General features: G+C 33.8%; 2 protein-coding genes across 2 annotated transcripts; one reads left to right on the forward strand and one right to left on the reverse strand.

Annotated features, from left to right (window-relative positions):
• Positions 1–6,180: 6,180 nt before the first annotated feature.
• LOC140760495 (uncharacterized) lies at positions 6,181–13,365 on the forward strand. The gene is made up of 13 exons (XM_073097473.1): positions 6,181–6,530; positions 7,201–7,274; positions 7,438–7,521; positions 7,660–7,740; positions 9,180–9,260; positions 9,511–9,603; positions 9,994–10,173; positions 10,311–10,378; positions 10,493–10,544; positions 10,714–10,767; positions 10,865–10,957; positions 11,378–11,444; positions 12,947–13,365. Exons 1-13 carry the CDS (start codon positions 6,389–6,391, stop codon positions 13,036–13,038), a joined length of 1,161 nt encoding a protein of 386 aa, XP_072953574.1. The 5' UTR covers positions 6,181–6,388; the 3' UTR covers positions 13,039–13,365.
• A 2,348-nt stretch (positions 13,366–15,713) lies between these two features.
• Positions 15,714–16,475, reverse strand: LOC140760363 (ethylene-responsive transcription factor RAP2-13-like). The gene has a single exon (XM_073097296.1). It carries the CDS (start codon positions 16,358–16,360, stop codon positions 15,824–15,826), a length of 537 nt encoding a protein of 178 aa, XP_072953397.1. The 5' UTR covers positions 16,361–16,475; the 3' UTR covers positions 15,714–15,823.
• Between the last annotated feature and the right edge of the window lie 347 nt (positions 16,476–16,822).

Below are 16,822 nucleotides of genomic sequence, written 5' to 3' on the forward strand. Positions count from 1 at the left end.
CGATGGAGGGGACCGGGCCAATGAGTAAGTGAGAAGGTGAGCATTCCTCCTGCTGCCATGACAATGCTCACATGACGCCCATACTACTCCTACATGCATTGATATGCTATCATGTCTCAATTATGTATGAGCACGTAGGCGTCGTAAGTGGTGCAACGAACCCGGACTAAAGAACTCCACTACCGCGACACGTGTCATCTGGGCTTCTTGTACTGTTCACTTCTCAAGCAGACACCTGTCCGACCAACCATGGGCGCCTTCGGGTTCCCCAACCCTCCACTGACCGCTTTTTTTGACACGTCCTTCTATTCATACATCTCTCTCTCTCTCTCTCTGACTCTCTTTCTCTCTCTCTTTATCTCCCCTCCCCTCTAGATCTTTGTTTAGAAAGCTCTCTCTTTCAAGTGGAGTGCCACCCACCATAGACAACTTCCAAGTCACAATGCTCTCTTTCCACTCTCGCTGTGACTAGGAGCCAGTGCGTGGTCTCCTAAGGGAGAGAGTGGTGGAGACGGGACAAGTCGGCTTTATGCAGCTGAGACTTCCCCCCACTCAACCACTTCCCTCTCCTATAATGGGTAGTAGCGTTTGTTGTCTTGCATGCCTCTCTAGATCTCTATTTCTCCTGGGCCTTGGCGCCTTGCAAATGATAGAATCGAAGCACAAATGGATCAACCTTCAAAAGCAGGCAGGCAGGCTAGACCGACATGTATCAATACTAACTTTGCTATGTTGCTACAATATTATCGTCAAGTTCATGCACCAAAGATGGGTGAGATCTGAGTACTAAACGCCATATACAACTACTACTCCTGACGGTCAAAAGGTCAATGATCATGGACTTGACAGCCACTACTCATGCACTACTAAAATGCATGCATCGGCGTCCGCTTTCGTGCCTATAAGCTAATAACCCTATCCTGTTTACTATATAGCATGAGTTCTAAGTATCATACGTGTCTTCATCAAAAGAAAAAAAGTATCATACGTGTCTAATAGGCGTGCGTTTTTCAGACTTCCGATCCGCGTGATTAGGAGATGGTGCTGACGTGGGTCCCCGCATGCCATGTCGGTGGAACGCGTCCGCCTCCTCCGACCGTGGACTGGGACACGCGGTCGCATCGCACCCGTCGAGATGAGAGGCCGCTCGGGCGAGGAGTGGGGCCCGCTGGGAGAGGGGAGGCGTTGTCGGCTAAGCTGGCTCGGGTCACATTCACGGGTGCGACTTCTGGGTGCATGTGGCAGACTCCAAACCGCGTTTAACTGCCGATATCGGGTCGCCATCATCCGAGTCAGCTATGTATCTTTCCTTTCTCTCTCCTTTTTTTTTTAAAATCTTAATGATTTATTTGGTGGAAAAAGTTGGGTATCTAATTAATCATATATTATCTTGGTTACGTGAATGGTTCCTCTCAATAATTAGAGAAATTAAAGAAACAAAAGAGTAGGAGCTGTCAAATTATTGAGACCGTAAACAACTCCATCCTTCACAAAATAATTTGGGCTTTGCTTTATTCAAATGCTGGATGAGATCCTTTTCTGTTTATTGTTAGGTATCTCAGAGTTTATTAATCATGTGTTAAAAAAAGTTTACTTTTTTTTTTACTATCGTATATCTAACATATTGTCAGATGTGACAACGTACGATTTTCAACGCAACAACGCTCTTTAATAAACTATCAGTGAGATATATAAGTCATCTCACCTGATACACAGAGATTTTATATATATATATATATGAGTGTCGGGTTTGGTTATTAAAACTTGGAGAACGTGACATGATAGTATGATGTATATAATTTTAGAGAATTTAATTGCTAATAAAAATTTATCACTCCCTAATATTTGGTTAGACTGATAGTATCATATTGAAATTGTGCAAAAAAATTTTTACTTTCTATTGTTTGTTTAAAAAAATAAAAAATAGAAGTCAGTACTTCAAAAAATAAATAAAAAATAGAAAGATGTGTCTACATCTATATGGCTACACGGATCTAAATTTCTTTACGTTAGGTTTTGACAAAATAGATATAAATATTATTAACCGAGAATAGTGTATTAAAAAAGATAGTTTTATCTTTTAGTTTATTTGATGAAATTAATAATAGTTTTGGTTGAAAAGTATTCACAAGAAAAAAAATATAAAGGGATTCATGTAATAAGGGTTTTAAAAGAGATTAATATAAATATTAATTTTAAAGAAGTATACATATAGAAACAAAAATTACAATATAATTTGGAAGCCATATGTGTTAGAAGTCAAACTGTACCTCCTTCAATCAAATATAATATAACTGCATCATGTTAGTTAGTTGTAATATAAAAAATCATAATACTCTTTTCTACCATAAATTAGAATTTCTTTGTGAATAAAGTCTTGCTTTTACATTTTGTGGGCATTAATATAAAAAAAGATAATATAAAGAGTAAAATAGTCAAAAGTATAAGAATTTAAACTAAAATTTACCTTTAACATAGTTTGGACAAAAAGAAATGGTCACATAAATTAAAATTTACTTGTAATAAAAGTTCAAAAAAAGCAAACCGGGGTTAAGCTTGCTAATCTACTCAAGAATATAATTTACAAGCTTATAATTATTGGTTAATTAATTTAAATTCTTGGAGAAATTTTAACTACTAAACAAAAAGTCTCAAGAGTTTGAGTTGGACATGGTATGCTTAGTGGAGATATCCATCATAAAAGTAATTCTGAAATCTTTTTCTTTGTCTTTAAATCTTTATATTCCATCAATCCAAGTTTTGGATGGGGAAGACATGAAATTTCAACTGCAATGATTTTTTATTTTTCCTTTTGAGATACTAACGTATCACTAAACATTAAAGTTACTTAGATTCAAATTCGACAAGATTTTTTAACCAATCGAATGGTATCCCATTAGTCGGCTATAATATATTTGATTTAGTACTTGTTGTTTTCATCCATATTATTGCAATGGTAAAGCATATGGTAGTACATTTTGAGGGCTTTTAGTTTTTCTAGTTTTTCTTCCCATTTATATATTTCTTATATTTTTTTTAGGATTAATTACATTTAGCCATCATAATCCATAAAAACTATATAGTTACTTTTCTTCTCCTTAATTAAGATTTATGTAAATAATAAAAAAGTATAGAGAATATATGTGTAAATTATATTTTAATTATCGGATGGTAGTTATTACATTAACATAGATATTAAATTCTTGTTTTCCTACTTTTCTCCACTATAATCTAGATCATATAAATCAAGAGGTAATTAAGGTAAATAATTAAATATAATTAGTCCATGATCTTCACAACTTTTTCTTTAGATTTTATACTCTTTTGTTTGTTCTGAGGTTCTTTCCCTTATGATTAAATGTAACCGCTAAACCAGCATCAATTACTTTCATAATCTCATCAAATATTCTCAGAATCTTAACTTTTTTTTTCTCTTTGATATGTCAATATATGATTCCTCTTCACTTTAACTAACTATTAACCTATATATGATAATAATAATACCAAGTTGCCAAGTTGGCTAAGATCTTATGGATGTATTATATTTTACTTTACTTTAAATAAAATTATTTGACTACCCATAGTGCATAATTTTAAACTACAATAAATAAGTGTTTCCTAAGTGGCAGCAAAGATTTTTTTTATTGTTATAAAAGTAATTACTAAAATTGGGGATTAACCCAACTAATATGACATAAGAGCTTGTTAATAATAAAATGGAATTACATTCTTACGTACAATATTAATATTTATTATTCAACTATTACATTTTATTTTTACTAACTCAAAAACACTCTAAATTAAATTTTACGGAGAATAAGAAATTTATCATTATATTCAAATTTCCTATAAAAATAAATTCCTAAAAATTGTGAGTATTTGAAATAGCATTATAGAAAGGTAAGTACATTATTTTTCAATATTATAATAAAAATCTACCTAAAACCAACTAAACTCCAACCAACTAAAAAGTTTAAAAAAATTTAAATTACAAAAAGGGTGGTCCACCAAATACTTGGCTCCACATAAGCTAGTAGCTTTCTAAGTATATATATATATATATATATATATATATATATATATATAATATTAATGTTATCATGTTCACCTAGATCTTTCTTTTTGTCACTCTCTTTGATTGGTTTAAAGGTTATCTGAGAACATTTTTTCCTCAAGATGAATAGATACCAATCGTCTCCTATAGGCTATCCAGGCTATCCAAATGCATAGAACCTATGAGAATCAAATAAAGCCAATAAGATACATGAACTTATAGTGAGACCTAGCTATATAATTTATTTATATTATCTCTCTCTTTTTCTTTTTTTTAATTGGTATTTGCAATGCCTACAATTTTAAAAGTGAGGAAAATTGAAACATAATGTTTATTTGTTGTAAAATGAAAAGGGTTTCTTACTCTTTTTATATCCAAATTAAGTTATGTATAGATTAGAATTAGGATGAATATATTAGTAGCATAATATTGGAATGCTCATTAGGTCAAATTGCCAAAAGCTTATTCTTATCTATGACTAGCACCATTATTAATCTTTCTTGATAGCTCCTAATTTAAGGTTCCTTTCAACCACACATTAATCATATATTTATTGGTTATGTATCCAAATCTCAAACTTTATATCCTGTAACGAATATTCTTGCACATTAAAACTTTAGTCTTGCTCGAGCAAGAGAACTTTAGTTTTCATAGAAGAATTTTCTTTTCTTTTATTTTTTTAAAGAGAATTTAGAACTTAATAATATTCTAATTAGCTTTAGCATAATCAACTTTTTTATTTCTATTATAATATTATTGGTCACATGCTCCATTTTTAGTGGAGAAAAGAGAGAGTTATTAAGTCCTATTTATTTAGTTTTAAAGGGATCTCGGTGAAATTAAAGTACTCAGAGCAGTCAAATTTTCGAGACTGATGCGTTAGCTCGCATCGGATGATGCAACAAAATTGATCATCGGGCGGAATCTAAATTCGTGAATAATATGCTAATTTGACAAGCTTCACATTGGATTATTTATGATAGCTTCCAAAGTATAAACAAAACTTTATGTGGTATATTTATAATTTGCTAAGGCCTATAACCACTATCTAGATGGGTTAAGATTAAACCCATTTTAAATGGCCCAATAATTATTTCTGGATCAAAGATATTACATGGGCCGGCCTAAATGGGTAGGACGTGGCCCAAATTTTAGTTTTAGTTGCTTTGCACGAATCGTATAGTTTTATCATGTTAGGTCACCTAAAATAGGACAATATATACATATTATACTAGAGAAGTTTATTAAATGTACACCATATTCTTTGATTTTATTATTATTCACACTTATTGTATAGATATTTATGATCCAATTCTTACATTTTACTTCTAGTACCTTAAAAAAATTAAAACTCTCAGAGCAAACTTTAACCTAACAACAGCTCATTGAACAGAAAATATTATGCTATATTTTTAAAATAAAATATTAAAATATCTCTCATATGATTTTAAAATTAGTTTTTCTTTATTTTTAGGGTTAATTACTTTTTAACACTCTTAATTATTGCTCTGTATAGAAAAAGAAATAACACATACGCTCCTAAGTACGCTCCTAAGTGCTCTATTAGAAATTCTATCATAGAAGATTTTTTTTTCAAAAAAATTAATTACCTAATTAGATGAATAAATTTTTCTATGGAGTGAATCGTAAAGAAGACCACTTTAGAGTTTAATATTTAGAAAAGTTATAATAGAAGCCATTGAGAAGATAAAAGAGAAATAAGAATATTTTTGTTTATGTATTAAGTTAGTCAATCTTTTAAGATTACTTATATTGAAATTAGATATATTTTAAATAGTCTAGGAGTGTTATGAGTCTATTTCTTTTATTTAAACAGTGAAAGTAATACAAAAATAATAATTTATAAAAGATTAAGATGTGATTAATTTTTATGCACGATTAATACGATATTACGTATTTGACGGTCGGTTCGAATTTACTCACACGATCGGCACCGACCTAAATTAATAATAAATATTCTTATGATAGGTGTGTCAATAATGATAAAGGGAAATTATAGGAGTAATATAATTTTTGTTTATTTATTTTTAATTAACAATATATATTAAATGATAGAAAAAATCACCAAAAATTCGTCCGAGATTTAACTTTAGAGCTCGTCTTCTAATTTCTTTCTTCTTTCAAGAAAGTTCTAAGATCGAGCCCATCCCAAATAAACAAACAGGTAAACGAGAAGTCGAGAAGAAGAGGAGAGAGATTGGAATTGAGTCAGTAGATTTCTCGCCTCTCCCTTCTCCTTTTTATAGAATTCCATCTCTCTCTCTCTCTCTCTCTCTCTCTCTCTCTCTCTCTGTTATTCTAGTTGTCGTGAGGATGGATGGCCTCTTCGGGAAGCTTCGAAACCTGGATGCTTACCCTAAGATCAACGAGGATTTCTACAGTCGGACCCTCTCCGGAGGAATCATCACCATCGTCTCCTCAATCGTCATGTTCCTCCTCTTCATCTCCGAACTCAGTAAGCCAAGACGAGCGTTTTCTCCTTTTTTTTTTTTTTTTTTTTTCGAAAACTTTTGGTGGACAATTGTTGTCGGGTTCGTTGATCTAGTTATCTTTGATGGGTAACAGTTGATTTTTTCCATTCGAGGGTGTTATAGATCGGTTGTCGGGCTATGGATTTCGGTGTTTGATGATAATTTTGGTTGTAGGTGGTCGGAATGAGTCAACTGATCGTTTGAACTATTTGAAATACTTGAGTTCGTGATAGGTGGAGCAGATAGTTCTTAAATTAGGGTTCCTATTGGAAAAGAATCTGTTAACGAGAAAAGACTCAAAATGAGAAAAGGACGTCGCTTGATGTGATGGTTAAGGCTTGCACTATCATATTTCCCTTATTGGATTGGTTGGAATGGTAGAATTTAGATTTTTCTTAATAAGGTTACTCTATCTGTTGTTATCTAGAATTTTTTTTCTAATTTATCATATGTGAATATCTAAATGGATTTGGACTAGAAAAGATAAACAACCTAAGACTTGTTCTCCATCATTTATGTAAGCTCAAAGTGCATTATTCCATTTTTATGCTCGTTTTCCTTTATGAATCTTATAGACATCAGTTTTTACATGTGCAGTAGGATATTCTGCAATTTTCTTTCATTTATTAAATTCCATCTTCCCTTTTGTTGCAGGATTATATCTTCATGCAGTTACAGAAACAAAGCTAGTAGTAGATACATCAAGAGGGGAAACTCTTCGTATTAATGTAATAGGACAATTATATTTTTCAGTCCCTTATCTTGTGTGTGGGTGATTTGTGGTGCTTGTAGATGAATCATGAATGTTATGCAGCCCTCTTGTAGTTTTATTTTCTGGTATTTGAACATTTATTAGTACTTATTGATATTCATGCATGTTTTAAAATGCAGTTTGATGTAACTTTCCCTGCTCTTCCATGTTCAATACTGAGTCTTGATGCTATGGATATCAGCGGAGAAGAGCACCTTGATGTAGTATGTATTGTAAATTGGTGTATTCTGTTGCATGTTCTTATATGATAACTGACTATGTGATAATAAGATATTCTACTTTCCCTCACTTTTAAGTTACTTAAATCTCATCTGATTTTTTGTAATATTCTTTTCCTATAGAAGCATGATATAATTAAGAAACGAATTGACTCCTACGGCAATTTCATAGAAGCAAGACAAGATGGAATTGGTGCACCTAAGGTCAGTGTCTAAAGCATCCAAAATTGCCTTACTTTTAATTTCGATTATTACTACTCCTTTACCATTGTTCTATTTTATTTTATTATTGCCTGGACATTCAGATATCTATAGATTTCGTTATGACTGTAGAAATTAGGGATAATCCTTTACGAGAAAATAGAAAAACACATAAGTCTATAGTTCTTTTTGTTCCTCTTCATCTGTCTCTTTCTTACGCTCCTTATGTGTTTGTACATTACTTATGCTTTCACTGCATTTGTTTTACTCACAATCCTATTAATCATGTCTACTTTATATCAAATCAAAAGGTATTTATGATAATTTTATAAAAATAAATTTTTTTTTCCATCTTTTTCTTTATTTTATATTACATCAAGATAATCATTACACATTTATTCTAGAATATAAGTGAACATAAGAATAGTTATTCTTAGAATAAAGAGTTTATTTTGAAAATAATGAAGAGCAATATCCATTCTAGAATTGACCTTATTCCTAAAGTAACAAAGAAGAGAACTATCTTTGTTAAATTAACAAGAGTTTGCCTTAAAGAAAAATAAAATGTGAAAGCATTAAGGCAAATTGTATATATAACATATGAGGCTAATATCGTATATTACATGGTTTTATGGTTCAATTCCATAATGTCATGGACATGTACTTTGATTACACATATATGGAATATATGTAGCATGTACATATCGAGGTGACAAAGCTTGTAGCAGCATCCAATGATCCCATCTCTCAAAGGTTCGTTCATTGCCATGAATAGCCTTTATACTTCTTTTTGTGGACCTGTCTATGTTTATGTAGGTCATGTTATGAGAACGTACGATTGAGATAGAATGTTGTTGAGATATGAAGCCATATGTTTTATTTGGTTGTAAGAAGGGTTATAGATGATCCATAGTCTAAGTCAAGCTAAGAAAGAGTGCAACTGCAAATGAATGAATAGAGGATAAATCACCATGTACAAGTAGAAGAGATTGACAAGAAATAGAAAAGGTAGATGAAAGAAGCAGGAAATTAGAAGGAAATAACTAGAAGATTCAATCGAATCAACACTTTGTATTAGATTATTAAAAGAATTCGCACAGCATTGGTAGGATTTTTCATTGATTTTTTTTCCAGCTGACCAACTAACTCAGGCTATAAATCTGTAGCAAGCAGATCTTCAGAGCACATGAAATGGGAGTTTAATTTGGTCTCTCTCTCTCTCTCTCTCTCTCTCTCTCTCTCTCTCTCTCTCTCTCTCTCTCTCTGGCTGGACAAGTGGAGACCATTGACTATACCATTTTAAAGATTTGATAAATGTTTGCATGACTAGTAATTTTGTGTTTTTTCTTTTGAACATATGGAGTTTCTTTTTGTGAGTGGATATTCTGCAGGACAACATTTTTTTTGTTTCACAATGTGTAGTTATCTTCTCTTTTTAACAGATTGAAAAGCCTTTACAAAGACATGGTGGGAGGCTCGAACACAACGAAACCTATTGTGGTTCCTGCTATGGTGCAGAAGCGGTGTGTAATCTCTGTTTTGATACCTTGTTTTGCTAATTAACTACTGTTGAAGTTTCTGAGAATTTTTCCTGTTCCTATTTCATTTTCTGTATGGCATTAAGTAATCTATTATTTTGATAAATGGCATTTTTCTTGTTCTTCTACGCCTTATTTTCTTTTACATAAATCAAAGTTCCGCAGCCTATCATACGATATATTCCATGCATCTGTAATACATCTGACTGATTACCTCATTCTTGAATGCTTGTAGTCGGATGAAGATTGCTGCAACTCTTGTGAAGAAGTTCGTGAAGCATATAGAAAGAAAGGCTGGGGCCTCTCAAATCCTGATTTGATTGACCAGGTATAATCATTTACGTTTCATGAGTCTTCTTGGTCTCTGAAGTATCTTACTCTATATTTGAGTCTATTCTTCTCTCTGTAAATTAATTATTGTCAAGCAGGCCATCAAAATTTTTTGATAGGCAACTTATGTAATGAGTTTTCCCAGTAGTTGGTCATTAGAATTCCACACAGTTTTGCTTCTATGTTAAGCTTGTTTCATAAAAGGTAACGTCCTAAAATGTTGATGGATGGTAGAATACTTGCATATGTTTACTGGTCTAATTATGGTTTATTATGTTGAACTGCAATTGCATGACGGACTAATTCTTGTGTTATGTCTGAACGATCTTGAAACAAAGATACATTTTGATGTTATGCTATTGAACCTGACTTCTATGTTGCATTTTAGTGCAAAAGGGAGGGTTTCCTTCAAAGGATAAAGGATGAAGAAGGTGAAGGATGCAATGTCTATGGTTTTTTGGAAGTTAATAAGGTGGCTGGGAATTTCCATTTTGCCCCAGGAAAAAGTTTCCAGCAGTCAAATATGCATGTACATGACTTGCTTCCTTTCCAAAAGGACAGTTTTAATGTAAGAAGACGTCCATTAGGACATTTTTAATAGTTATTTGCTTTCTTTACAAGGATATGCAGATGACCTGTTCATGCTTCTCTTCCCTGATCACACTAGTAATATATAATGCTCATTTTCTTTTCTGATGATGCCAGATTAGCCACAAAATAAATAGATTAACTTTTGGAGAGTACTTTCCTGGTGTATTAAACCCTCTTGACGGGTAACTTTGCATATCCTTAATCTCATTGATTCACTGATATTTTTTAAGCTATTGTCCTTATTTATAACAAAATAACAAATCAGTGATTATACATGTGGTTCTTGAAATATATAGAGCACAATGGATGCAACAAACTCCTTATGGGATGTACCAGTACTTCATCAAGGTTAGCTTTCTAATTTGTTTCTCTTCATTTTTAAGCTGAGTTAAGACATCTGATCTGCCTACTTGCATGTCTGATGTCTAACTTATGTATCCTGCTGTCAGAGAAGAGTGATGTACTTAAGGTTGTCATTGCATTTGGAAGTACTCAAAAGTTGGTTTCTTTTTTTCAGGTTGTTCCTACCGTTTATACTGACATTAATGGACGTACTATCCAGTCCAACCAGGTAGAAACAGATTTTAGATTGATATTGTGATTCTGACTGACATTCTTGATTAGTTGTTTATTCATCTTTTGAGATACATTTCCATTCGATAATGCAGTTCTCTGTAACGGAGCATTATAGGAGCGATGAGAATGCCCGCATTCAATATATTCCGGGAGTGTTTTTCTTTTATGACCTTTCTCCGATTAAGGTAGTGATTTCATTTTTGTTGCAGTATTTGTGAGTTCACTATTTCTAGCTGCAATGATAGAAATTTCTCCATTCTGACTTCATTCTGACTTTATTTGCTAGCTTATCTTCTTTCTGTTTCTGCTTCTTTTTTTTTTCTGCTCACTTTATTATTTTATTGCTAGCTCTTGGAGGTACACATAGATGTTACTGTCTTAATGTATTTTTGAAACTATTTAGGGTCTATTGAGTTTGGTGGGTTATCAGGGTGTTTGCACCTTGATTCTCACACCATCTCTCATTTATATTGTTTCAAGTATCTTCTATAGTTAACTACTACTATTTGTTACTTGCTTGTGAGAGGGAGGTGTTGTACTAAAATTTAGTTCAAACAGATTGAGTGAAACCCATTTATATATGTTACCTTTCATGCACTTTGCAGGTTATGTTCGCAGAGGGACATGTATCTTTCTTACATTTCTTGACTAATGTTTGTGCTATTGTTGGAGGTATATACTTTCCCATTATGGCTATTACATTTTACTCACGGTATTCTGCAGAAATTTTGCTTCTAATTGTTACATATATATACATGCGCACACACATCTGTAAAACTAAGAACAAGATTTAGAGTATGTTTTATTTTTAAAACATGAAAGAAGATAACATATTGTCCAGTCGGTGGGAATAATTTCATGCTTTGACAGGAATTCCGGGAGGGGATTTCTTCTATTTATTTTTTCTCAATCATAATGGTCAAATATGTATGTTAAACGGAAAAGTCAACTACAGTTGTCTGGCAAGTTTTACTGCTGCTTATCCTTTTAAAAGAAATTAGATTGGAGATCATGCCCATGCCCATATCTCTTCCCTACATCTACAGAACAAGTTTTCTTTTGATTTGAAAAGTCTCTGCCTCTTGGAACTTCTTTATCCAATTAAATACGTTCTGGAATGCTGCTGCTCTTTGGGCAAGAAATAAAAGAGATGCCTTATTATATTAAGGTGTGAAAATTATGACATGAAATTAAGTTAAATGGCAAGATTTGAAAAGTCAGTATCTAACACTAGAGAAGCTATTGATGTTTGAAAGATCCGTTTTGTCGACCCAAATAATAGAATAATGGTCAGCATCTATTGTCATGGTGAAACATTTATTTAAGAAAATTGCAGGTCGTCTTTTAGGTACATTCATGACAACTAATTGGCCGAAACTGTAAGACATCATCATCATCATCAAATTATGTGTCAGCTAGAGCACAACTCAATGATTTGAAGGCTCCAAAAAATGGCATTCTTTTACAACTACTTTCAACCTGACATCTATCATCTTTATATGCATGACAAGGTCCTGGGCAAAACCAAAAACAAAAATATTAGCACTTGCCAGAAAAGCTAGACGGCAGTTGTCCGGTAGATTAATCTACCTTCATGTCTGCAGCTTAGGTTCACATGAAAACAACCTCTCCATAGATTTATCTAGCATGATAAGAGCCTAAAGGAGGGAGAAAGATGACAACATTTGCTTGAAGGATCTGTTCTGTCCAAGACATCATAGATAATCCAAAGAGCCACATGAATCTTAGTTCGAGGGTCCGAAAGTATTTGTACCGCTACATAGTTATATCTACGATAGGATCATTCCTTTCAGTTTTATGTCAAAAGCCTTAATTTTTCTCTTATAGGGTTGATGACAGGTAACAACTGATCATAAAATTTGTCAATCATTCATACACTATACCCGTCTCTAGTTTGGATTCTGTAGTATGGACTGATCTTATAAAACCCAATTTTTTTCTCTATACAAAATTGCATGTCTCAAAAGTCCTCTTATGTTTTAAGAGCTTTCTGTGATTACCTCTTAAAGATGATCTGGAAATATTGCTCCCTTTTTGGATGTGCTGTTGTGATTCACATTAATTTGAAAACTTCAGTATTTGGATTAGATAATTTTTTTGTCCCCTGTTCTTATGATACGTTTGTAATATTATTCATCTTTGTTGATATCCAGGTATATTTACTGTTTCTGGAATTCTAGATTCACTAGTGTATCACAGCCAAAGAGCAATCAAGAAGAAGATGGAGATTGGCAAGTTCAGTTGATTGGAGTTGCAATTATTGAACTCCGGAATTCTCATGTGAGCATATTAATTAGCATTCTTTTGGGGGATTCGCTACTGTCAATTGGAGTTTTTGACAGATCTGCTCCGAGTTCATTGTCTAGAATTAACCCGAGATTTGGGGGTGGGTTAGTTATCTTTTGTTGTTACACTTCTCTGCCGCGCACCCTCAATGGAATTTGTCATGTGACATTAAGATCAGGCCAATTCATGGTTGTCAGCCCAGTAAATGAGTCACACTAACAGAGAATTTTATGATGTAAGAATATTTCTTGATTGTTAGAAAGAAACCTCCCGAAAGATGGAAAAATTGTGTGTAGTGGTGCTATGAATTATTTTTTTTTACAAGTTGAGTCGTGGCTAGGAATCATGTTGTTTTTATTTCTTAGTCCATGTTCTTATAAGTAAAAGTTACTCAGTTCAGACGTCAGTTGTTTTAGAAGAAAATAGCATATGGGCAAAGTTGGTATGGTGGTCAAAAAGATAGTTTTTGTTTACTCGTTATTTAGAATAAATATTTCAAGTGTTGTTGAGTTAGCATATCATTGATCTGTCTCGGCAATTATTCAACTTATCGGTAGCATTTAAACTTTTGCTTGTCTATAATCCGTAAAAAAAAATTGCCCACAAATACTATACAAATGTTGTACAAAAAGTGACGATATGATATCATTCTGTGCATTGATTATTATGAAGGATGTGAGGTCGAAAGAGAAAAACTGAAGGCTGATAAAATATTACTGTCATTACTCTTTCGTAAGATATCGGTAAAGTGTTTGTAAAGGTAGCAGTGTTCTAAATTCCGTCAGAAAGAAGACAAACACCAAGGAATGGAGATCTTAATGAGCAACAGCACCAAGTGAATGAGTGATGCAACTGTACGACAGCTCCAGTATCCCATTCTGCGAATTTATTCTGCCATTGAGGAAGTCACGTCATGCTTGTGACCTTTCTCCCTCAATCCTTTCTTTTTTCCATTTCCAGATAGACATGATGAGTATACTAAATTATAATCTGGACCAAAATTTAAAAAATAAATAAACTAATCCTTTCCGATTCATATATTGAATAATTAGGCTAATCTTCTCAAAATAATTTTGAATGAGTCACAACAAATTCAAAAAATTGTACATATATTGCTCACATAAAACTTATTTGAAATAATTACCTCTGTGTGGTGGTACTTTTATCTTTTAACTCTCATAGAAATCTCATAGAAAAATTTGAAGCAAAGGCCGAACTTACTGTTAGTCCTACTTGTACATAGTGTTTTCAGATAAATTCCTGCTGGTCCAATCAACTGAAAAAAATGGGGATTCTTCAAAGACTGAAGCATGAGCGAGGAGATAAAGAAATGCAAAAAGTGGGGAAGGTGATGGATGTGAATTATTCCACATTACAAATGAGGTCCTTTTTACAGGATAAGCAGATGTTTCTTCCCATCTTGGGTCAATCTGAATCATAAGGGAGGATAAAGTATTGCTCAACAGTCTATAACAGTCCTTTTTGAGTGCAACCCAAGCCTCATCAGTCGACAATCATTCATTGCATGTTAGCCTCATTCTGCTTTTCTTATTCTTGTGGATAATTACACCATTAAATTGTTCCTTTGGGATTCAGGTTCTTGAATTATGGACGGGGTAAATTACATGTAAGACCTTTGAACTATGATTCGTTTTCACATGATCCTCTTATTTATTTTTCTTGACACTAACTCTCTCAACTATCTAATAACTCTCATTCTTCCTTATGGTAGTAATAAATAATTACTTAATCATAATAATTTTCTCTCTATTTATTCTCTAAAATAATAATAAAATTATCCTGGAGTTTAACAAAAAAAAAAAAAAATCTAAATGAGCAAAGTTCTAAGTTTTCAGACAGAATTGGAGTCCATGAACTCTCGTTACATGTTAAATTAATATTGCTCCAATTTTAATTATGCTTTTAATTGCATTTGGCTATCCTGTACTTTGATTCAGTATCACTTTGCATTCATGTCTTTCTATCATTCTATACTATAAAAGCGTACAAATACCTTCTTAGACTCTTGGAAAACTACAATAAACACATCTGTTAAGCTTTTATGAGTTAAAATATGTCGAGCTTGACACATGAACAGTATATTTTTTTTAGATAAACTAAATTATTCTTATGAAAGTCAAAAAATTAATTTTTGGATAATTTTACCTTCATCACCTTTCTTATACCACCCCCTTTTTCCAAAAAAAGAAATAACTTTTGGACAATTATGCGCAAATCACCTCGACGGTGACAATCTTGTCGTTGTTGGTGCAGGAATTGGAAAGAGGGAGATGGGTTTTGGTAAGGGAGAAGACAAAGAGGGATGAGCCATGGAGAATCGGGAGGAGTAGGTTTAAGGAGAGAATGGGAGACGAAGAAATAAGGAGGTTAGAAACATGATGGTGGGGAGAGTGAGGGAGAAAGGGGTGATCTTTATCTCTATAGTGTAGATGTGTCATTTGTGATTATGATAGATTTAAATTTTACTTTATTATCTTAAAATTTAATATTTATTTTAATTATAGAACGATAGAAAAGTAATTTTAGGATATTTTGTGTGTAAGTGATTATAGTTTTTATGCAGTTTAAGAAGATATTTGTATGCTTTTATATAATTCCTCGGGAAAAGTAATATTGGGTCAAAAAGTAATACTGATCATAAGCCTATAATTAAGCTGTCATAAGCCTTTAATTAAGCTGTCATAAGCCTTTTAATTAAGCTGTTACAACGATAGTTTTTATATTTATATTCTAATGTCTACTTCGCCTTCCACCGACCACTCGGTCTTGCACTGGCCTGGCTTCCGTGACGACGAAGCCCCCAAGCTCTTGCAGATGGCGTCCAGCCTGGCGTCGACGGAGGAGCGGATCGGGCCTCGTAGGTGGGCCGTGATCAGGTACGGGAAGTTGAGCCTGGCGGAGTCGCCGCGGAGCTTGAAGGCGGCGTTGTCGTAGGCCATGGCGGCGTCCTCGGCCGTGTCAAAGGTGCCGAGCCAGAGGCGGGCGCGGTTCCTGGGAAGACGGATCTCGGCGACCCACTTCCCCCAATGGCGTTGCCGGACTCCGCGGTAGAGCTTGGCGGCGGGCTTCTTCGAGGAAGGCGAGGCCGAGTGCTGTTGGATCCGGGGAGCGCCGAGATGGGTGAGTCCAAATCCCAGCTCAGGTCCGATAGGAGGAGAGTAATCCAAGATAGGATTTTGACGAGTGGGAGTACAAGAAGGTGATGCCATAAAAGGCTCTAATGCTCTCATTAGCTCCTCGCTAGTATTGTATGTGTACATATCTATACCAATTTTAACTTAACCTGCAAACTAAACCAAGGGAGAGAGAGAGAGAGAGAGAGAGAGAGAGAGAGAGAGCCAAGCTTCGGTTCTTTACTCTTTTAAAAGAGGGGGTGTGGAGGAGAAGGGCTCCTCTTGAAGGGCTTTATATAAGCCAGGGGGCAGGGTTCCTTAATCCAGAGATTAGCGTCGTTTCATAGATTATCCACTTCATTAGCAGTTAAACCTTCCCTTCTTTACTCTCGCCAATCTGGAAAGTGGTAATAGGAGTTCATTTTTTCTTGTTTAATTTAAATTTTTGGTAGGCGTAATGGAATGTGCAACGATAATCGCGTGGAACTTGCAAAGCAGGAGAAGAGCACACGAAGATTTCTTTCTAAAGCTAACACCAACTTAAAATGCGTATTTTTTGGGATCACAAAAACTTATATAGTTAATTACATATTCGCTCGTAAACTATTG

The sequence above is a fragment of the Typha angustifolia genome, chromosome 5 (genome assembly GCF_048772165.1).
Source record: "Typha angustifolia cultivar Huaian chromosome 5, ASM4877216v1, whole genome shotgun sequence".
Classification (NCBI taxonomy): Eukaryota; Viridiplantae; Streptophyta; class Magnoliopsida; order Poales; family Typhaceae; genus Typha; species Typha angustifolia.

Excerpts from the sequence above, each read along its gene's own strand:
- LOC140760495 (XM_073097473.1), top strand. The coding sequence starts at position 6,389 with ATGGATGGCCTCTTCGGGAAGCTTCGAAACCTGGATGCTTACCCTAAG. Across the intron at positions 7,522-7,659 it reads GAGAAGAGCACCTTGATGTA|AAGCATGATATAATTAAGAA; the intron begins GTATGTATTGTA and ends CTTTTCCTATAG. Across the intron at positions 10,958-11,377 it reads ATGACCTTTCTCCGATTAAG|GTTATGTTCGCAGAGGGACA; the intron begins GTAGTGATTTCA and ends TGCACTTTGCAG.
- LOC140760363 (XM_073097296.1), bottom strand. The coding sequence starts at position 16,360 with ATGTACACATACAATACTAGCGAGGAGCTAATGAGAGCATTAGAGCCT.